At 35.1% G+C, this 22,226-nt stretch overlaps 2 protein-coding genes across 3 annotated transcripts; both read right to left on the reverse strand.

Moving 5' to 3' along the window:
- Nucleotides 1-1,330: 1,330 nt before the first annotated feature.
- On the reverse strand, nt 1,331-7,233 carry LOC132186420 (hexokinase-1-like). Its single transcript, XM_059600391.1, has 9 exons — nt 6,722-7,233; nt 6,180-6,330; nt 5,907-6,089; nt 4,525-4,599; nt 4,184-4,339; nt 3,920-4,018; nt 3,689-3,819; nt 2,661-2,742; nt 1,331-1,963 (listed from the first exon to the last, which is right to left on the reverse strand). The coding sequence occupies exons 1-9, from the start codon at nt 7,000-7,002 to the stop codon at nt 1,616-1,618; spliced, it is 1,506 nt and encodes a 501-aa protein (XP_059456374.1). The 5' UTR covers nt 7,003-7,233; the 3' UTR covers nt 1,331-1,615.
- Nucleotides 7,234-8,719: 1,486 nt separating this feature from the next.
- LOC132186237 (nuclear poly(A) polymerase 4-like) lies at nt 8,720-15,481 on the reverse strand. 2 transcript variants are annotated; one of them, XM_059600100.1, is made up of 12 exons: nt 14,808-15,481; nt 14,634-14,711; nt 13,357-13,464; nt 12,889-12,951; nt 12,642-12,800; nt 11,751-11,864; nt 11,568-11,630; nt 11,162-11,491; nt 10,893-11,057; nt 9,814-10,794; nt 9,389-9,465; nt 8,720-9,287 (listed from the first exon to the last, which is right to left on the reverse strand). In XM_059600100.1, exons 1-12 carry the CDS (start codon nt 14,931-14,933, stop codon nt 9,263-9,265), a joined length of 2,289 nt encoding a protein of 762 aa, XP_059456083.1. In that variant the 5' UTR covers nt 14,934-15,481; the 3' UTR covers nt 8,720-9,262. The 2 variants fall into 2 exon arrangements, with proteins under 2 accessions (XP_059456083.1, XP_059456082.1); XM_059600099.1 differs by having other exon boundaries at nt 8,720-9,290.
- Nucleotides 15,482-22,226: the final 6,745 nt, after the last annotated feature.

The raw sequence follows: 22,226 nt of genomic DNA on the forward strand, positions 1-22,226 counted from the left end.
GTATGAAGTTAGAGTGAATGCATTTTTTATGTTTATAGATAAAAAGCAATATATTTAATCATCTCGAATGATAAAATCTTAATAATAGTTAAATAAATAATAATAATAATAATTAGCAAAAAAACAAATAATGAATAAGTTAATTGGCCAACTTGTGAATAAATTCAAGTTTGCTTGAAAAATACTCATGAATAAGCTTTACATCATACATTTCTTGATAGAAAAAATTGATACCCATAAGAGTTTGTAAGAATGAGGAAGATGAAGATGTAATAGTAATGAATAAAGGCTCCTACAGATTAAACAGATTAAACAATGATGGGGTGTAAAGCCCCTAAACTTTTTACTCTTTTTGGATTTCAATTGATGCCACAATTCAAAGGCAAAGGTTCCTTTCGGCTTTGGGTGGGGAGAAAGTAAAAAACATTTTATACTCCTTTTGTTCAAAAGGGTGGACCAAAGTCCTCCCCTAGTAGACCATCGATAGTGATGCCATCGAATTTTGATCCTCATTCTCATTTTTCTTGCCAACAATTATCCCAAACAAACAAAGATGCTTGTTAGACATTCTTTATGAACTCGAGAACATGACCAGATTGAATGCTTTGGATTTGTTTGAGCTTTTTTTATTGTAGGCAATGGACACGAGCAGCAGCAACTAACAAAAAGTGGGTACAATATTTGGGGAGGATTGAAGGGTCATTGTCGTTGAGAGCTGCCTAACTTAGGTGCGAAAACTAAGACAGGTCTCACTTTAAAGGAACTGTCGTATGTGGATTGCAGAGAATTCTCATTAAGGGGATCGATTCTCATTAGGGGGATCGGGATCGAGATTCCTTATAATTGAACATCTTCGGAAATTCTTCCAACCCTTTGAAATTAGACAAGAGATATGAGAGAGGCGTTTGTGGGGCCACTTTTCTACCCGAGCAAGAGGCTTACTGCTCGAGCAAGTTGCTTGAATATGTATTTTTCTGTTCGGGTTAGGAGGTTCCTCTCTCGCGGAGGCTCTACGAGTTTCCCACCCTCTGCTTTTTGGAGAAAAAATTATGTACCAATGCCAATACCTGCAATATTGCATTCATACAATCATATATTACCATGTGACGTGTCAAGATATTACTTTTACTCTTCAATTTTGATACTGAATATAATGAATTATGGGTACATTAGTCTGTTGTTTTTTTTTTCTTCCACATTTTATTTGGGGTTTTGTTTTTGTGCCTATTTATGAGGCTGTGGATAAGCTGTGTAATTGTAAGTAGTCTTTCACGTAAATGCTTAGCTCCAACGATAACAAACAATTAATTTCAATCAAGAAGAAGAAGAAGAAGAAAGAATCCGGTATTTTGAACAAAAGAATAAGAGTAAGATTGCAGGCCGAAGCGGAAGAGCTTGGCCGCTTCCAGGTCCTGCTTTTATACATTCAGTCCACCTCTTTTACATGTTCTGGAAAGCCATAGGCTAATGATTCACACAAGCAAGGTGGAAGCCATTATTGTTATAAAAGTGGAAGAGGTCACCAATGGTTTGGTTCCAGAAAGAAGGGGCAAGATAATAATGCGAAAATTTACTTAAAAAGTAAAAAACCTCAATGATTCGGACCTGGCCATTCTCAGGACTCGTCGAGTTCAAGGTACTGTGAGTGAGAGGCGGCAAGAAGAGCGGCTCCGATACCTGACCCGTCATTGGAGTGCTCAATGACAATGCTTTGTGAGACTTCTTCTCCGAGCAATTCTTTTAAGGTATTCTCCAAGCACTTTCTGTATTCAGTGTAATGCTCGTATAATCCACCATCCAAGGCTACCACTGTCCTCTGTTTCTCCCCATCATTGATTGTGTCTCTTCCCAATTTCATCAGGATGCCCATGATCCCAGCAGCAGCAAGACGAGCCCCACGTGTTGCAACAATGTTGCAGAGCTCAACGACGACTTCCCTTATTTCAAGCGAGGTATCGGGTATCTGAAATAAATAATATGCAAATAAGTCAATTGCAAAAACTTATAACAGCAGTTCAGCATATAATACATGGATATCTCGCCATCAATTAAGGGTGTTAAATCTGAATATCTCTCTCTCTTCGCCCCTCCCAGCAATGGAAAATCCTTCATTCTGTACAAACTGTGACACAACAATGGACAGAGCCATCTCTAGAGTCTAAATCGATTATCCCAAATGATTTGGATAAGAACTTAAATCTTCTTGGGATCATCACATAGGCACAGACCACTGTCACTCTTCTCTTCCTTTCATTGACAGCTCTCACAGTAAATGAAAGAGCCATCAGGCTCTAAATCGGTCATCCACTTTGAAAAATTGTTTCTTGACCTCATCACATAGGTCAAAAGCTCTCTCTCTCTCTCTCTCACTCTCTCTGCTGCACAGATACTGAAAATGAAGTCTTCTTGACCTCATCACATGCACAGCAAATGAAGGACCCTTTCTCTACATCGGTTGTCCCATATGTTAACATGAAGAGGAATTGGAATGGAGGAGGGTTTCAATCATGATTCTAGACAACAAAGCCAGGAACCCAATTGCAAAAATTAAAAGAATACGCAGCGTATCATATCAGTCCAAATTGACTTTCCCTGAACTAAAAAGCAACAAGGTTCGACAACTAATTGAAACTACAGAAAAGGGTGAAATTAATATATACCTCTAAAATATTCTTCAATTTGTTATCAACCACTTTAAGATCAGAAGATGTGTCATGATGCATTGCGGACATGTCAGGTGTCCTGCATATTTCAGAGCTCATTAATCTAATGTAGTCATATTGCTGAAGGAAACAGGAGAAAAATTCCAAAGAGTAAAAATGTGATCATAAGAATACAATACCATGGACCAAGGCTAAAGTCCCAAAGCTAGAGAGAGAGAGAGATGGCATTCAAGCCTGTAAACCGCCACTAAATCATAAAAGGTTATTAATTTTACATGCCAATGGTTCACTTGATGAAATTCATTAATTACTTAGTAGCGCGCGCCAAAATACTTTTGAAGATTACAATATGGACACTGGGTGAAATGTAGGCATTATGTTAATTAGGTCACAGATGCGACACCAATTATGGACCACAACTGGGCAACCATATCAGTTGAAAAATTATAATGGACCAAATATAACTAACTTATTACTAAGGCCTGGGCCACCAACAAGGCTGTTGCCTAAGCAAAACTAGGCAAGTTGACAGCTATAACATAAACAATTTATATTATTTGATAATACTCAAAAAAAAAAAAATTCTAAATATTAAAAGGAAAACTATCTTTGAGATTTAGGACTAAAGGCAAAGCTTAATAAAAGGTTACAGGTCAAGTTATTAAAAACATGAGGTGCTATCCAACTCATTTTCACAATTCGGCAAACACTAATGGTCCATTTCAAATTTGGATTTATTAGTGGCAACAGCCTAGAACACAACAAAGAATTTACTATATGAATTTGAGCAGCAGTTCACATGTTTTAGGTGACAAGTGATGCAATTGGACTTAAAACATGTGCTTGTAGCAAAGAATGCACAGCAGTTCCAAATAGTAAAGCTGATGAACATTAAAAAGATCTCAAATAAAAGTGATTCCTTAGAAACATGAACAAGTGGAAAGGCAAAACCAAGACAAAAGCAAAAAAGAGCAGAACATAATGAGCAATGGCAAAATAGTTAACCTGTAAGTTTTGGACATTACCTTAATATGAACGGAACTTTTAGTTTTGGTGGAATGGTGTCACCAAATATGGAAGCTTCTTCAGCCATTCTGCACAGAACTCTGCGAACAATTTCTCCCAAATACATACCAGAAATCATCTTCTCAAAAATCTGAAAGTACCAAAACAAAAGTTCAAGAAAAAACAAAATGGAACATCACTTAGCAAAGCAAAGGTTAGTGCAACTAAATAGTAAGTAAGAATACAGTCACCTGTTCACCTGGGTTCAAACTTTCAGCATCCAGTGCATGATCATACTCTGTTAATGGAAGATGTGATGATCTAAAGTTACCCCACTCCATGTTGATAACCTGCAATTAAAAATTAGCTGTCTTTAGAGTTCATTTTATGGTCCTTTTGCATTTCTAAATCATACATAATTTTTGTCAACCCTATAGATGCAAGAACAGGCAAGGAACTTAGATTTTATAAAAAGAACTAGAAAATAAAATAAAAGCCACTAAGAAACTGCTAACCATCTCTCCAGATTTAGGCAGAAGACCGTCCAATTTTGGAATTGCTTGTGCATGTTCAACATATGCTGCATTCGTTCCAGTACCCAAGATAACAGCAGCAACAACATCCCTGTTGGAATATCTACCTCCAGCTAATGTCCCAACCGTATCATTCACCTAATATCAACACCGAACATTGAGCCCAGATTGAAAACATAATAATCTCAAAGTATTCAACACCAAATTGACATATGAAATAAAATATGGCAATTCCCTGCAAAAGACCATGTATGATTCCATCCAGAATTAAACATGAAGGTCATATTAGTGTTTTGGTAAAGAAGCCACCAACTCTAACTTACCAAAGCTGACACACGCATGTCAACACCTCGTCTCTCCATTGCTCTTGTTAATTCTGCCACAATGTCTTGGCCTACCTATTCACCCAGCGATTCAAAAAGTCAAGCAAGATGAACGAAGGGTAAAAAGAAAAGAAACCATGCTTAGTCAAATCTATAAATCAGATTTAACAAGCCAACCAACAGTACATACTATGAAAGTGGATTTTTTTTTTTTCCCTTTAAAGTAAAACATGTTTGTGCTTGCAAAACTCGGAAACACCAGGTTCTCAATATCTTATGACTATCCATGTGTCGCCTAAACAACTGCTTGTTTAACAGGAAAATACTTCATACATACTATGAAAGTGGATTTTTTTTCCCTTTAAAAACATGTTTATGCTTGCATAACTCAGAAACACCAAGTTTCAACATCTTATAACTATCCATGTGTCGCCAAAACAACTGCTAGTTTAACAGGAAAATAATTTATCTGAAAGAAAATGGTTGATGTCAGATTATAAGCAGATGATTAAGACTACTGCTCGTTTGTGTATTGAGAAAGGATTTCGTGCTCTCAACAGAGTTTATAAAACAGTTACGAACATATAATAAAATGTGTTCATTAGGTAACGGAAATCCAAAGCATCTAAACTTATATTTTAAAATCCAGACTGGACCAGGCAGTTGAACTGTCAACTGTTCTCAATTCCAGAGTTACGCCCTTTTAACTTTCTTAGGTTAAAAAAGAAAAAGAAAAAGAAAGAGTGAACCATTTTGACCGATATTTGGACCATAACTTGCATTTTCCTAAGGTAGTGGGGCCAAGCCTGGTTCCCATGAATAGCAACCAAAAATGAAAATTTTCAGTTTCAAGGAGGTACCAAAAAAAAAATTTAGGAGCTTAGTTGCCACTACCTTAATAACAGTTATCACAACATTTCTACTTATCAAAAAGTAATCACAACATTTCTACTAAAACTACTGCTCTACCATACGTAACTACTTTGCTGTCAACCTAAGTTGATATTATATGTAGAGATAAGTCTGGATATTTAAGTTGATGGCAAACTCTACATGTTGCCCAAAGAATACCTCATTCATTGTATCTTTCTAAGTATTTCATTTTATTTTTAATCTTGTATCTCTTATTAATACATCAATACTTCTCTCACGTATACTCCTTGTGTACTTGTTAAGTGAATTTGTGATTACTTAACAAAAAAAATTAATATTATCAATGACTTATCACCATAATTTCCTTGTACATTTAATTAAAAATAGCCAACGGAATACCACATACATTCTTCAATTTATTGGAGTATACCAGGAAATCAATATGTACACATAAATGAAGAAATAAGCATTCAAGAACATTAAAAGGAGACAAAGCAATTAGGGTAAACCGTATCATCTATGGAGAAGCCTTTCGTCCACTTAATAAGGTTCCCAGAAGCAATTGATGATTGCATCACAGGAAATGAGAAGGTAAAACCAAGTTCCCTCTGCCTACCAGGGGGAAGTTGAAAATCCTCTCCTTCTTGATCAACAAATTTTGCAAGTTCTGCCGCAATATAATCAAATAGTGCCTGAAATCAAGACAATTTTTGTGACTTCAGATATCTTTATCATAAATAAGCTTGAATTAGTGAGACGGTTGTTAAGCACAAACAACTTACCTCTGAAGTTCCAACCATCAAATCTGAAGGAATTGACACTTCGGCGAATTCTTGATTGACAATACCACCGCCCTTCCCTCCCAATTGCACCCTCAACACGCGGAAGTTTGTCCCTCCAAGGTCTAATGCATAAAACAGTCCCTTCTCATTTCTGAAATACAAAGAACATAAAAAGAGAACCGATTAAAATTAAACTCTGTATTGGGCTGTCTACTCATGAAGTCAAAATCATTAAACTAACGTCACAAATATGCTGGGAGATTGTCGACATAGACGATGGCCAAAAGAAACACATACAAAAAACATAAACACAACCAACATACACATACACACAAAGACACCGACATTCTTTAACCAAGAAAAAGGAATACACCCACATACAATTCGACCAAAAAATTGACCAAATGAGACATGCAACATGAATATAGACGCAAACAACAGGCGCCCACATAAAATTAAGACCAAATAGATCAAGTGAAACGCACATAGGGAGGCTTTACAGAGATATTACAAAAAAAAAAATACAAAAGAAAAAAGAATACCCAGTTGGGAGATTGTCGACATAGCTGATGAGCATCTTGAGCTTGGTGGCATCTCCAGAATCAGAGGCAAGTCCGTTGTGCATCTCCAAATTCATGGCATCAGCCACCTGCTTCAGATTCTCAATGGACGTCCCACATTTCTCCTCAAAATCCTTCACTATGGCCGTCACCCTGGCCCACCGCGCCGCACTCCGCATTCTGCGGTGAACCACCACTGCCGCCGCAGCCGCGCACACTGCCGCCGCGCATATCACCGCCGCACCCACCAACACCTTCCCCATTGTTCTCTCAACGTGTGGTATCTCAGCTGCGTGGAGAGCTTGGAAGAGAGAGATAGAGAGAGATCTTGGATTAGAGATTGTTATGGCATATCATGCATATTCATCGACGGAAATGGGAGTCGTTGATTCGGGAAAACGGGAACCGGAAGACTTGAATGATTTGGTCCAACCAAAACTAAAACTACCTACAAGCCATAACCTTTTTTTTAAGATAAAGATTCTCCCCCACAATTTTCATGTCAGATGCTCTGTTGTTGTATTTGAAGGTGTAACTAATATATATATATTTAAAAAACAATATATATATATATATATATATATATATATATATATATATATTGTTTTAAATATATATATATTAGTTACACCTTCAAATACAACAACAGAGCATCTGATTATGAAAATATATATATATATATATATATATATATATATATATATATAATTTTAAATAGCATGATAGCGTATATTTATGGCATTACATTATTTATGGATAAGATTCTTGTCTAGTATTCATTTTATGGTTAAAATATAAAATTAATATTGACATCTATTTAAAAAAATTTAAATAATATAATATCATGTATTTAAATTCTAACCATAAAATGAATACTACCTATTTTATTTGAAATAAAAAAAATCTTATTCCATCATTTACACCGTAAAATCTAATTCTTACCATGAAATACCTTGTCATTTTGAGATGAAGAGAATCTTTAAGGCACGTTACACATTATTTTAATATTTTTTCTTTTTACCATACAAAGATGAATAAAAAATGAGAATGAAAAATGATTTTGATCAATTCTCTTTTTATTTCCAAGCATTTTGGCAGCTTCGCTTAGAGTAATTCTAGAAGTCCTTGTATCACTCCAAAAATAAGGTAAATTTTAAAATCACAATTTGATCAAAATTCAATAATAATTAATTACATGCTCAATGGTGATTTTAAGAAACACCATTTTTGAAAGAACATAAGAAAAACTTGTAACATTACTTCTTGACCCTTAGGATTTGTAACTTTTGTTCAATAATGAAATGACATCCCTATTTACGGCTTCAATTTATTTAATAGAAAATTAGTAATTCTAATTTTTTAGTATTCTTAAAGCTCTATCTTATATGCCTGAAATATGATACCACGTAATTACAACTTTGATTTACTGTTATTACGTCACATCCATATTGCAGGGTCAAAGCTTCCACCTCAGAAGGCAATAAATACCAACCCTTTTGACTGACAAAGAGTCAAGCTACCGCACCAACTGTACACATTATCAGTAAAGACTTGACATTCTTTGACATTAAAGAGATTCCTTTTCTCACAAAAATTATGGGTCATGGAATTGGAAGCCATAAAATCCAATCTTGCGTTTCATTTGCTTATTTTTTTTAAAAAAAATAAATAAAATTACTGGAGGCTGAAAATGACAAGTCAACTAAAATAACAACGTTGTCACACAGATGCACTCTGGAGCCAGAAAGACCAAAATCACTGACTACTGTTAATACATTTAACCCAACGTGTTTCTTCCCTGGTCACGTTTCACCAAGGTTTGAATCCATCATTTCCCAAGATTTCGACTTCAATATTTACAATTAGTTAAACTGGGTTTTTTTTTTTTTTTTTTTCAAGAAAATCACTTAAAACACCATGTTAACCAGACATTACTCCGTACACACAGGCACAAAAGGGGAAGGGGGAGAAGAGGGAAAAGAGTAAAATATTATAATATTATTACAAAGCAACCAGTTCACATAAGAAGTGCTCTCAACCAAGTTATAACCTAACCTCGCAATCATAGTCAACTAATATATAAACAAGAATTCACCCAAACAAAGAACACTAGGACACTCCCACATAAATCCCCAACCCATTTTTCTTTTTCTTTTTTCTTTTTTCTTTTTTTTTCCCTGATAAACGAGCTTCAACAGAAGAACTAGAAAGAAGAAAGTAAAACCTACTACTATCACTATCTGCTAACTTCCCTTGAGCAACAGGGAGCTCACAGCTTAACCAGGAAAGCATAATTCGCAATATTATAAAACTGTACATGCATAGAAGAGCAAACCCCATAGCCATAGGCTCTTCAGTTGGGTGTTGATTGGTTCTTAATCCACAAGGCAGGCCAAGCGAGCATGCCCTGAAAAACACGAAAGAAATGAAAGCCAGCAATTAAAATCACACTTACCCGAACTGCTGGCTTTCTTTCTGTTCTGATCAACATGTAAAGACTACCACTGATCCAACTTCCCATTCTCATGCCGTGGTTGTTAAACTCAACCTGCTATTAAGAGAGAAAACAAAGAACCAGAAAAGCAGTATAAAGACAAACAATATAAGAAAAATCCTGGATGTAACATTTAAAATTTCAAAAATACATGCCTTATCACTGGTTTTTGCACAGCTTCCGGGTTCACTTCTCCCCTGGATTTGATTACCATCCCAAGTGCAGCATTTGGCTTCACATTACAAATCAAGACAAACATATGAAATTAGGCAAGACTGATCAGCACATAATACGCAGACAAGGAGAAATGAGTCAAAAATAAAGAAAAAGTCGTTAAAAGATATATGTAGCCATCCCACCAGGCACGGCCTACTAGAGTGCAATTCTCAACTGTCCACCACCTAAAGATTGTATAGCACTAAGGACAAATCCAGTTGATACAATCTCTGGGTCAGACTGAAGAAAATAAGAAATCATCCTCCCAGTATAGTAGAATATCGAACCAAGAAGAGAATGAACAAATGATGCAGACAGCAAAAAATGATAAATCAAGGAAAGTGAAAGAACTTAAATCCAAAACCTCTAACTCTTCCTGAGATCCAACTTGAAGAACTTCATTGCAATTTACACGTTCATTCCCTGAAGGCAACACAGAATGTGCTTCACACAAATCACCCAGAGAAGATCCAAGGTTATTACCCCCATCCATGCTTTCTTCAAAACTCCCAGTATTCCCCTCACTGCTACCTACCATCGATCCAAATCCCACATCCTCACAAGAGCTGCCCTCACTTGCAAGGGTTGTGATGATGCTGGAATATGAGCCACATGCAGCCTCGGTTTCTGGGCAGAGCATCCCTTTTTCTGATTCAGCTAGCTCCCTATTGGACTGGTTATCACCCTCCATCCAGCGCAGCTCTTGCCTAACAGATCCAGTCCCAGCACTCAAGCCATTTGATGCCAAACCTTCCACTTTACCATTGTCAACCTGCCATGTTCTGTCGCTTTCAGCAATTGCATTATTTCCCACCAGATGAGATGCCAAATGCTCCCGGGACACACTGATGAACTTAGTACTGATAATTTCAGGAGAAACCGACTCCTGTCTCTGAGGGCTAATTGATCGCCGTTTTTCTGGCATGCCTTGCTTCAAATCTAGTGCATCAGGATCATTTTTCCTCTTAACGCATCTCTCACTGGAGCCAGTCCCACCAACTTCGCCATATTCATGAGACAATTTATTAGCCTGCTGCTGGGCTGTAAGCCTCGACGGTCGAGACCGTTTATAACCATCTGGAAACACATATGAAGGAATTTGCTTTCTACGAACATGAGAAACATAAATTTCCATCCCCGGTTTCCAAAACATGTACATGTTTACAGATTGCCTGAATTCATCAACAGTCCCACGGATATCAAACTGCTGACCTTCTTGGATAATCTCCCCCTGTTTCCTTTGCAAACCCATAAAAAAAGCACAATGGGCACACTGCTTGGATGTATCCACATACTCGTGAGGATAAGGATGACATTGCAACTTCCCAAAGGTATCTCGCTCAATCTGCAAATAGACAGAACAATTAGGGATAAAAGAAACAACTCTCTTGCACATTCGGCGTCTACTACATGTTACCATTAAAAAAAATGCATAAATGTTACCATCAGAGTCAATTGCCTCAGCCTGGATTCTACCCAGCCTTTCCAAGCAAGCAAGTCATCATCGTCAGCCGCAACTATGTCAACCTGAAGATAGTTCTTATAGCTTTCAAAGAACAAGTATGGTTCAAACAGAGCACTCCACTGGGCTTTATTGAGCTCTATCTCCTGGATTTAGGCAATAAAAGAGCACCCCAAAAAAAGTGATAAAAAGATATACACAACCAAAGAAAAGTTTACTTCACAACATCAGGAAAAGTAAATCTTCTTACCTCACAAATCTTGTTACCATGTTGGAACTGCTCCATCATAACCCTGAGGGTGCTTGTAGAAACATTGTAGCTAGAATTCATGCTAGGGTAGGCAGGAGTTATGATAGGCATGAGATGAGTCCGGTCCCTAGGATTCTTACGAGGATCCCAGACAGAAAATCCAATTTTGTCCTCTTCAATTGCACATAACATCACAGGGTTTGCCCAACGCCACTGTGTATAAACCCTAAAAAATCGAGAGACAAGCATGCTGGGAACTGCATTCGGATAAAGCTGGCACACACGAGCAACAAGAAGTGCCCAGTTCACACCCCCAAGAAATCCGGTCACCTGAACAGGAGAGAGGTTAAAAGAAGTGGAAAAAGCAAAATGATTTCAATATCACTATGAAAACAAAAGGACTCACATTGGAATAGACACCACGCCTTTTGGCCCAAAACTTCAAGCATCGGAGTGTTGTGCAAAAATGCTACAATTCACAAACAATATTTAAAGGACATACCAAAATACCAATGATATGATAAAAAATCAATACGATTCAAGATAATCAGTACACCAACTAAACATGATCCAGTAGGAAACATTTCACCTCAACATTTGGAACAAGCTTAAGAATTTGATCTGCAACCCTGCAGCCATTAAGACTTCGAACAGTGGGCTCATCAACATTGTATAATACAGACATATCAGAAATGTCCAAGTCCTGTTGACACATTAGTTACCACAAATAAATCAAAAAGATCAAGAAAACTCAAAAACTAAAAGAGACCCACAAGTTCACAAACTTAACATATACTAGATCGGTAGATCATGCCATAAAAGAATTTAAAAGTGCAACTATTAAATCCTAGTAATTGTGTTGAAACTATTTTGTAGTAAGTTATATCTGCTGCCACAATTATAATGAAGATATACACTTTTAACTAATACCATTTTGATGGATTAGTTATGAGTCCACAACAGTAGATCCATAACTATGAGAAATCTTTGATATTGAGCAACACTGCAAAAAGATAACAGCAGACAAACAACTCTTGCGGCCTTTACAGAAAATCTGATGTCAAAAACATGTCCCTAGTAAATGATTACAAAAATCAACTAAGAAATAGTGAGTAACAAAATCAGCAATTCGAAACATTATGCACCCCTGGTGGTTGAACTAAACTTCATTCTGAATAATGAAAGCTAATGATTCAAAAACAACTGATTCATAAAAAAAAAAGGCTGGCACAAATATAAATAATAAATGTGAAATGAAAGTTATATTGATGTGGTAGATATAGACAATAACAGCAAGAAAATAACTTTTTATGGGCTGAGAGAGAGAGAGAGAGAGCTTTAGTAATCCTCTTGTCCACAAAATCGATAATCAGTCTAAATGAAAATCTCAGTCAAAAACTTAAGAAACAGTTCTATTTGCAGTGTTCAGAGAATGTATGGTTTCAGTTAGACAACATTACAGAGTTTATTATGAACTTACCTCAGGTACAACCAAGAGAGAAATACTTGCATAAAGGAGGTCAATCGATATGCCATCAAACTTGAATCTCATTACTGGGACATGAGCATCTGGAACTGGTTGTAGTTCTGTAACTTCTTCCATTTCTGCCAGGATGTTGTGCAATATATAGAAGAAGTCCTGATGAAGACGAACAAGGATTAGATGCAAATATTGAAATCAAGAGTCCAAAACCCATAAACAGCAATCACCTTGAATTTATTATTACCTCCCGATTCACATACGATGGCCCAACACATAACGTGTCTATGTCCGTCCCAGGACCATGAACCTGAGAAGAATCAACCTTCAGCTTGATCTCCACATTTTGTATGAGGAGCATATTACAAAAGAACATCAAATGCATAACAAAAAGCTAGGCTAAAGCTGAATTTTCTTAAGAGCAACAGTACAAACTATGATATTAACAACTTACCATGCATAACCAGATCAAACAGCCCATCCCAACCCCCAGTAAACCAACTAAGATGGTGACGATGGAAATGACAATAAGCATGGTCAAAAAAGAATCTAAATGGTGTGCAACATTGTTTCAAGAATATATATATATATATATAATAAGTAATTGACCGCAAGGGGAAGGAAGGGAAGATTCAAACTAGAGATGTCTACTTCATTGACATGGTCCCAGCTGATAGAGAAAGATGTACGACAAAATCATAGAGAGCATACTCACTCCAAGTCGATAAGAACCAAAAGTAAGAATGACAGCATTTGCATCCTCCACCATTTGATCGGTGTATCCTCTCAACCGAGTAAGTTGCTTCACCCAATCTTTTACAATCTAAAACAAAAACAAATTTTACCGGCAGTTAGCATGCAAAGTTGAAAACATCCAAGTATATAAGTGGGAGAAAAAAAAAACAGATATTGAATGATGTTGCAAAGAACAAGCTTTAAAAGTCACACTCAAACTTTCAAAAATAGAAAAATCATTACTTGAAAAGAGTTATTAAAATCTTATATTGCATCCTACCCAAAGTGATATTGCTATCACTACAACAAAATTTGTTATGTAACAACACAATGTCCAGATTAGTTGTGTGATCACTGCTTACATGTGTACTCTACTTTCTTTCTTTTCTTCCTTCCCCAGTAGATTCCAAACAAAACCATGGTTACAGGGTTCCATTAATATGCAACATCCCATCCTAGCCTACTCCTGATAGGGGAGCCTTGATGGGCTCCTAACCCAGACAATCGGATAAAATATTTCATGGACAGCTACTTCTACATCAAATTCCTAAGTTCCCTCCTACCTTCCCACATATTTAACCAAAAATCCCAAATCCAAACTCATCACTAGCAAAGACCTTTCACAACATCAATATAGACAAAAGGGGTTAGTTGCGATTGTAAAACAGGGTGCATAGATTTAATTATAAAAATTCAAATCTATGACAAGGACCTATTTTTTAATAAGTAAATCATCTCATTGGAAAGAGCAGAGGGGGGCAACATACGAAGCCTCAGAGAAGGGCATCCCATTGACTCCTTTAGGATAGCTGGTTGCAGATGTTGAGACACCAACAGAAGGTTCAAAGATGGAGGCTAAGACTTCTCAGGACTTCAAGAAATAACAGTTCTTCATTTAGGAATGGAAGTCAATTCCCCACGACATACACATTCAACATAACAAGTACTGATATTTTAAATTTATTGCCTTTAGATATACAATCCCAAATGCGCACGCCACCCACATTTCCCAAGCTTATTTTCGATATTCCAAATCGCAAGTTATGCTCTACTGTAATTTGAAAAGCAATCATAATACAAATTATTCTTGATCAACAATACTAACAGTGTTACTCTAAAAAGAAACAAACTTTGACGATTCTTTTCTTTTAAAAATATGTAATTCTCACAAGCACGTAATTGTTCAGTCTCACTAGCACTCAACTCAAACTTTCACGACAAAAATTCAACTTCCCATTAAAGGACTTGAGTAATCACCTGCCGAATTCGACCAAGAACCTCCTCTCTCTTCGCGGCTTCCTCTTCGCTCTCGTAAAGACCAGCATCCACCAAGAACTTCACACAAGAAACCGAATTTTCAGCACGAGAACCTCAATATCGAAAGAAAAAAACAATCGAGCTTTCTGGAAAAACAATAATGGCAATGAAAACCTTATCCAGCTCTCTGCTTCTCTGCATATCCGCTTCGGTAGGCCCCGCCACCGATATCGGCTTTGTTATGCCGTGTTGCTTTGCCGCCGGAGCCGGCGAACCGCTCAATCCCTCTGAACTCACCATCCCCGTACCCCCAAAATGAAAAATTCGAAAGACTTAACACCTGAGGCCCTATAATCCCAAATAAGAATATTTAAAGAAAAAAAAAAAACACTAATATTGAAAAGAAAACTGGTATAACAATTGAAACCCTAGGAATTTTTTTTTTTTCTTGGATGAATAAACTAAGACTAAGGGGATTCGAAGCTCTCCCCCAAGTGCCTCATTACCAGAAACCCTATAACTCAAGAAACGCCAAGGGAGATCGGAAATAGGAAACTGAATATCGAAATTGAAGGAAAAGATTTGGAATCAGAGGACCAAACAACGACGAGGGCGCACGAGGAAAAGGAAAACGAAAGATTTCCAAGAGAATGCAGGGAAAATTGAGGAGATCGATAAAAAAAGATATGAAAATTGGGATTGTAGATCTTCTAGACCAAGGAAACTAATCCTAGAAGGAGATAAGCCCTAACCTTCTCGGAGAAGGAGAGAAGTTAGGTCGGTGAGTTAGAGAGAGAGAGCCCATAGGGCAGAGCAATGTTTGATATTTTTTGCAGATTTTTTTTTTTTTTTTAAATGTGGATTAAATATAAAAATCTTGAGGGGTCTGGCCGTTTCGGTGCGGATTGTTTGTTGTTTTCAATTGGAAAACGGATGTGTTTTGTGTTTGGGAGATTTGTGGGGTTTCGGAATATTATTATTAAATTTAACGTGAGTCACGTGGCGAGGTGGGGTTCTTCTCGTTTACTTTGGGCTTGGAACCGCGTTGAACAGTAATTAATGATTAGCAACCAAGAGTTTTGTTTTAGTTAATAATTTTTGTTTGTACTTGAATTTTGAAGTTTTTTAATTTTTTTCCTTAAATTTTAAAACATAATAAAACTAATACCTCAAATTTTGAAAAAGATCGAATCACCAGTTTAAAAAATTCTATAGGGGTGGGTGGCCAAGCCACTCCCAAGAGACATGGAGGTGCTTTCGGCCAACCCTTTTTGGCCTTTTGGGGTGGCTGAGGTCAAACTAGGGGTGGTTTAACCACCCCAATTGAATTTTTCAAATTGGAGGTGGTGATTCAGTCTTTTTAAAAATTTGAGGTACTAATTTTGTCATGTTTTAAAACCTAAGAAAAAAAAATTAAAAAACCTCAAAACCCAAGTACCAAAAAAAAGTTATTAACCTTCTTTCTTTTTTTTTCCTTTTTTTTCCTTTTTTTTCTCTTTTGTTTTTGGTTTTTTTCTGAGAAGTTCTTATTATTATTGGGAGGAGAAAAGGAAAATTCAAATCGACTCCATATTTTTGTTACTGTATTCTAAAATTATATTTTTTGTTTTTTTAAAAAAATAAAAATTAGTTGGTTCAATGTAAAGAAAGAAAAAAATTTTAAGTATTTGATATTTTAAATTGCTTTTTTAATATTTTTATTTTGAACATAGTCGACATTGATGCATAGACACAGTCTCACAGATGAGCCAGACACAGACAGATGAGCCAGACACAGTCTCACAGATGAGCCACCATATTTGCATATCTCCTAATATGCATCTCATGACGTAATTGAAAACCATACAATATTATCTTTTATGATTGATCTTTCATCCAAAACGCATGCACAATTTTTAAAGCATTAACCTCCAAAAATAGGATCAGGAGAAGCGGTTGCCCAAAACAGCAACGTTTTGGGTAATAAAAATAATAATTTTTTAAAACAAATAATATAAAATTGATTAAATATAAAAAATTATAAAAAAATCAATAAAAAATAAATAAATAAAAAAATATATTAAAAAACTAACAAAAAAAAATCAAAATTAAAATCAAAGGGGGAACTGGGAAAGAAATATTGGGTGTTGTTGAGAAGAGGAAGAAGAACTACTGCAACTATGCGGTAGTGAGAACTACCGCATATAAGCCGGATCCCAAAAATAATATATGTAATAGTTAGGTCAATTATGTATGACTTGAAACTTGAAAGTGTAAGAAATTCCATTAAAATATGTCCCTTTATGTCACATATATTATTGTAATAATAAAATTACGGTGTTCAATAATTTATTCCAATTAAAGCTTATTGTGTAAATCAAATATTCTGAATTAAATTACCGATTTAATTCTTGTGGAACAAGTATTTGATTTCATTAAAGATTTTATTTTGTGGAATCAATTAGTTGTATTGATTTGATTTTTATTCCTTGATGAGAGGAATAATTAAGGTAACAGCTCTAATTGAGGGTCCACTGACCTACATACAAATAAGGCCTGTGTATTCCATCAATTGACACTCACTGATAAGCATAGGTCAGAAGAACCTCTCAATAAAATTGTTTAGTTTTAGTTTGATTGCTGTGGAGTCGTTTTTCAAGCTGCTTGAGCAAAGCAATGGCTGGAGGTATATATATATATATATATATTAAATTTTCGCTGCTAATTATATTGTTAATTAGCATTTATATATATTCAATATTTTACAGAAAGAACACATTCACTCATAGAAGCCGAATCCCAAAAATAATATATGTAATAGTTAAGTCAATTATATATGACATGAAACTTGAAAGAACACATTGTTGTCAAAAACATTTTTTTCATGGTGTCTAACGATCACATCCATGCCCACGGTATAGTTGACCTAGTGCTTGAGCTCAACCACATAAATTGGAATTTAGTAAAGTTTAACTCGAGCACAAATTTAAAGTGCTCTATCAAAAAACCCTAGCCGTCAAGAGCAATTATATGACCCTCCTCTCCCCAACTCTCTTATTTTTTAAATAATACAATGGTGAGTATGTTGATTCTGAGCTTTTGTAGCGGTTTTTGTTTATCTTCTCTCTATATGTACTTTTAACAGCAATTTACGAGGTGAGTTTTTTGTTTTTTTCTTTTGCTTTTTTGGGTTTCGATTTTCTTTACTAATTTTCTAAAATTTTATTCACACGAAACCTTTAGAGTTACGATCTTAGATCTCCAATTTGTCTTTGGTTTCTCTCTGGTTCTTTTCTATGAGCAAATCATTGACCGATGACGAAAGAATTATTAGGTACACGAAGAATTGCCAGTAATGGTAGATATAACGAATGAGATTACATTTAGACCCTGTTTAGGATTGTGTTATAGAGTTTAAAAGTACTTTTAGTACTTAAAAGGTTAGCACACTTAAAAGGTCGTGTCAAACAAAAGCTGGCATGTTTAGTAAAAAATTTCAAAAGTTTTGTTTTTGTTTTTTGTTTTTAACTCTAAAAATAGCCAAAACGCACTTTTAGTAAAAACTTACACATGAAGCTTTTGCCAAAAACCGCTTATTGACTTAAAAGCTTTATTTTTCAAATACAATCTCAAATATACTCTTAGGAAAGCGTTTGTAGCGGAGATGAAAAAGTCAAAAAATCACTCTTTAGCTAAGAAAGTTGTGATGAACCAAGCACTGGCCAATGACGTAATTTGTCTGAATATTCTGCAAATCTGGAAACTGATTGAGATTGTGACATTTAAAGAGTTTAGCAAAAGCATAAATCAAATTTGGATGGAATAAATTTCTCATTGTATCTATGATATTATTTTGTTAGAGCAACATACTTTATTTTTATAAAATGAATAAATAATGAGAATTATTATAAATAAAAAATAAAAAAATAAAACAAAAACTCGAGCGCAAATTTGAGTAGAAAAATATTTTACGAAGTTTGACTTATCAAATTATATCAAATGTTTGGAAACGAATCCATTTCATTTTTATTTTTTATTTTTTTGACATGCCATTTCATTTATTGTGATTAAAGGAATTCAAACACATCCCCTCGCATACAAATTGACTTATTTACTCGTTTCTTCAAAACTTAAAGTACTCTTTTTAATTTTTAATTTTTTTTTTTACATGTCCATACAAAGGAATGAAAGAATTCGAACTAGTGACATTCACTTCATAAGGCGTAGTTCACAGCCGATTGAATTACCTCTTGAAGACTCTTTTTAATTTTATTAGTTTCGGCTTGTAATCCCTTCCCATTGCTCCCCACAATTAATATGGCTCAAAAAAAAAAAAAAAAAAAAATTTACCCATAGGTAATTTATATTTGACAGGCTAGGAAATCCGAAATGGACAGAAAAACATGCGAATCGGAGCTGGTATGGTACGTTTGCAGGAAGCAGGAACCAGACAAAAGCAACATATTATTCTAGTGACTAGTCTAAATAATGCTCTGATCAATGATCATACTTACAAAAAAAATAAATATTCTGATTACGCCAACAAAATCTACAATACGGATATTCTTTTGGACGTGCTTGAAATTCAAAATGTACGTTGTTGGGTGCTCCGACCAAACAAAATGTAGCATATTTGGTGCTTTCTTTTGCAATGTTTTTGAATCCTACCAAAGCAATAACATAGGGTGGTTCGACCACCCTCAATTGGCCATAGCTGCTTTCTATTTTAGTTAGGGTCTTTTTATAAAAAACTGTTCCATGTTTATTCTATGTTAAAGGCTTCTTGTCGAAAAATATTTCCAATATTATTTGGCATTCGGCTACTAACAACTTCCTGCAAACATTGCGGCAAATTTTGGTGGTGGTGGCGGTGGATTTCGGAAAACTCTGGCTGACGCTTGCCATAAATTCCGGCCACAATAGAGAAGGAAGTGCAAGAGGAATGTGAACTTTTCATTTTAAATAATAAATAAAAACCAAAATTGAATTTGAGAAATTCGTTATCCATAGAAAGACAGTTACGTGTCAACGAGAAGGAAAATTGTCAGTTGTGTGTACTTCCATTTATATGTCTTGTCCATTTGTTCGACAGCTTCGAATTGTGTTGAAGCTAAGGTTATCGATAAGGCTCAGGGCGACAGCTCACGTCGTTCATGCGATAATCAATCTCTTTTGAGATTCCAAGATAACAACAACTCATGTTTTTCGATATTTTACATTAATCCGTTTATGTTGATAATATATTTGACTTTCAATGCTCTTTCGTATGATGTAACAACTTTGTCTTAAAATTATTAACCAATGTCGGACTTCGATATTACTAAGTGACTTTAATAGGCGATTGTCACATCTGTATTATTATCCTAAAATAATTAGTTAATTTGAAGTTTTTACCCTTACAAAAAAAATCACAGTTTTACCAACTAAGTAAACAATATGAAGACTTAGCACCTATGAGTACGTATTTTTATAAACCACTCACTTTTTATGTGTACAGCTCATTTTCCCAATTGAAATTGGAGTGTTTATAAATTCTCTCCCTTAAATCCCTGATGTTCTCATCATAGTCACGTCATGTGGTGTTAATAGTACCACATGGTATTATTAGCGATTTTGATACCATTTAACTAAAATAACTTAATCATACTAATGAGCCTACACAAATCTGAACTTATCTACCTAGTCTAGGCCTAAGTTAAAGTTTTTCCAATTTTTGTTTTACCTAATCTTAGCTCTACATTTGAAAAATGACAAAAATTTTCAACAACCTAGTTTGTAAATAGTTCACGATAAAAGAAAATGACCTATCTGTGGGTCTCGTTACGGCAATTCTCTCTTATCTCTCCCTTACCTTCCAAATTTCACAACTTTCTCTTCTATCTACACATTTACCAAATTGGGAAGAAGGAAAATATAGGTTGAGATGAAAATGAAACCTTTCCTTTTCTTTCTCCCCCCATCCCACTCTCCCAACCAAACATTAATGGATATGTATCACATCCATGGCATTTTATAGCAACTTACAAACACTCATTTACTATTCAACAGCTTTATGTGAAAGAAAAAAGAGAGAATGGATTATCAATTAACATGATGAGCACAAGCAAAAGGTTAAGTAAAATGGTAAGATATTAAAAACATTGATAACTAACAAAAACGATACCCATCGTTTACTTTAAAAGAAAAATTAAACAATTGTTTAGAGAATTATTATACATCCATCTTTTATTTATATTTTCTCAATATCTTTTGTAAATTCACCATTAAATCTGTGGGACTTAAAGAGATGGATAATAGATGGATGAAAGACGGAAACCAAACATTTCTCCTATTGTTAATTATTAACGAGCTTATGCGCTAAAGAGTCTATTTGAGATTTTGTTAAGAAATTTAAAAAATACTTTTAATACATAGAAAACTATGCAAAGTAAAAACGGGTCCGTTATATATATATATATTAAGAAGCTTGGGATGTGGAAGTGTGGCAAAAAATGACTTATGCATGTTAGAAGTGTAAATCATTTTACGTTTCGTAGATGTTATATTTTCAAAATTGACCAATATATAATTCAATATATTATGAGAGACAAACACTAAAAAATAAAAATAAATAGTTTACGCGTATACAAAACTGAGCCTAGAATTACAATGCAAAGCACCATACAGATGACCCAATGCAAATAAAAAGCTCCAAATTTTAGGAATCAGACCAGGTGGGCTGGGCTGGGCTGAATTCTCTAAAGCTTTACAGAAGCTGAGTTGGGCTTTACCCGGACCAAACCTGCGACTAAACAGTCTAAACTTTATTCATCCTATTTTATTATTATTTTATATATATTTTTTTCATAGGTGTCAAACATTAAAAGAAACATTCGAGGCGGAAATAAAGCATATATTGTCAAACATCTGCGGCATTAATTAAGGGCGCTGGTCTTGTAATAAGAAAATGTTTTTTTTTAAAAAAAAAAAAAGAAAAGAAAAGAAATGAAAATGGTCCAAATTCATTAATGCAAGTTAAAAGGATTGGGGGGCCAAGTATGGTAGCCGTAGCATCCACGGAAAATGTCAATTTTAGGTCCAACGCTCCCAATACCAACATGCATGGACCACTTCAGTCTTCAGCGTCAGAGTTTGAGCCATTTGGCTGTGGATGGATAATATTATCAGCTACTTTGAGAGGTCAATTCAATTTTATTTATTTTTTCATAAATATCAGGATCGATATGGAATACCATTTACCTCTTCCTTTTTTTCATTATCCAATTTAGCCAAGTTGTAAGGAGAGTTTGCAGTAAATTTTTTTTTTTTTTTTTTGAAAATTAATCTATACCGCTACATTTTCCCAGAGGGTTAGGGGTGGAAACCCCATTGCTGGCCATCCTTTCAATTTTTTTTAAGATTTAATTTTTAAATTAAATTAATAAAAAAATAATATTTTAAAGTGGGAGTGAAAGAAAGCTGACGTGACAACACAATGCATTTAGTTGAGACTGACGGGTGTAAACATTTCGGGAAGAATATAACGGTAAAGGTTAATTCGCCTTTTTGATTGACTCCCGTAGTAAAAGTTCAAAAGAAAAAAAGTTTAGGAAGTTTTCTATTTTCACACTTTGA

This window comes from Corylus avellana, chromosome ca7, assembly GCF_901000735.1.
Source record: "Corylus avellana chromosome ca7, CavTom2PMs-1.0".
Classification (NCBI taxonomy): Eukaryota; Viridiplantae; Streptophyta; class Magnoliopsida; order Fagales; family Betulaceae; genus Corylus; species Corylus avellana.

Excerpts from the sequence above, each read along its gene's own strand:
- LOC132186420 (XM_059600391.1), bottom strand. The coding sequence starts at position 7,002 with ATGGGGAAGGTGTTGGTGGGTGCGGCGGTGATATGCGCGGCGGCAGTG. Across the intron at positions 2,743-3,688 it reads AAAGTTCCGTTCATATTAAG|GACACCTGACATGTCCGCAA; the intron begins GTAATGTCCAAA and ends TGAAATATGCAG. Across the intron at positions 1,964-2,660 it reads AATTGAAGAATATTTTAGAG|ATACCCGATACCTCGCTTGA; the intron begins GTATATATTAAT and ends TATTTATTTCAG.
- LOC132186237 (XM_059600099.1), bottom strand. The coding sequence starts at position 14,933 with ATGGTGAGTTCAGAGGGATTGAGCGGTTCGCCGGCTCCGGCGGCAAAG. Across the intron at positions 12,952-13,356 it reads TTGGTTCTTATCGACTTGGA|GTTCATGGTCCTGGGACGGA; the intron begins GTGAGTATGCTC and ends GATTCTTCTCAG. Across the intron at positions 11,492-11,567 it reads GGCGTGGTGTCTATTCCAAT|GTGACCGGATTTCTTGGGGG; the intron begins GTGAGTCCTTTT and ends TCTCCTGTTCAG.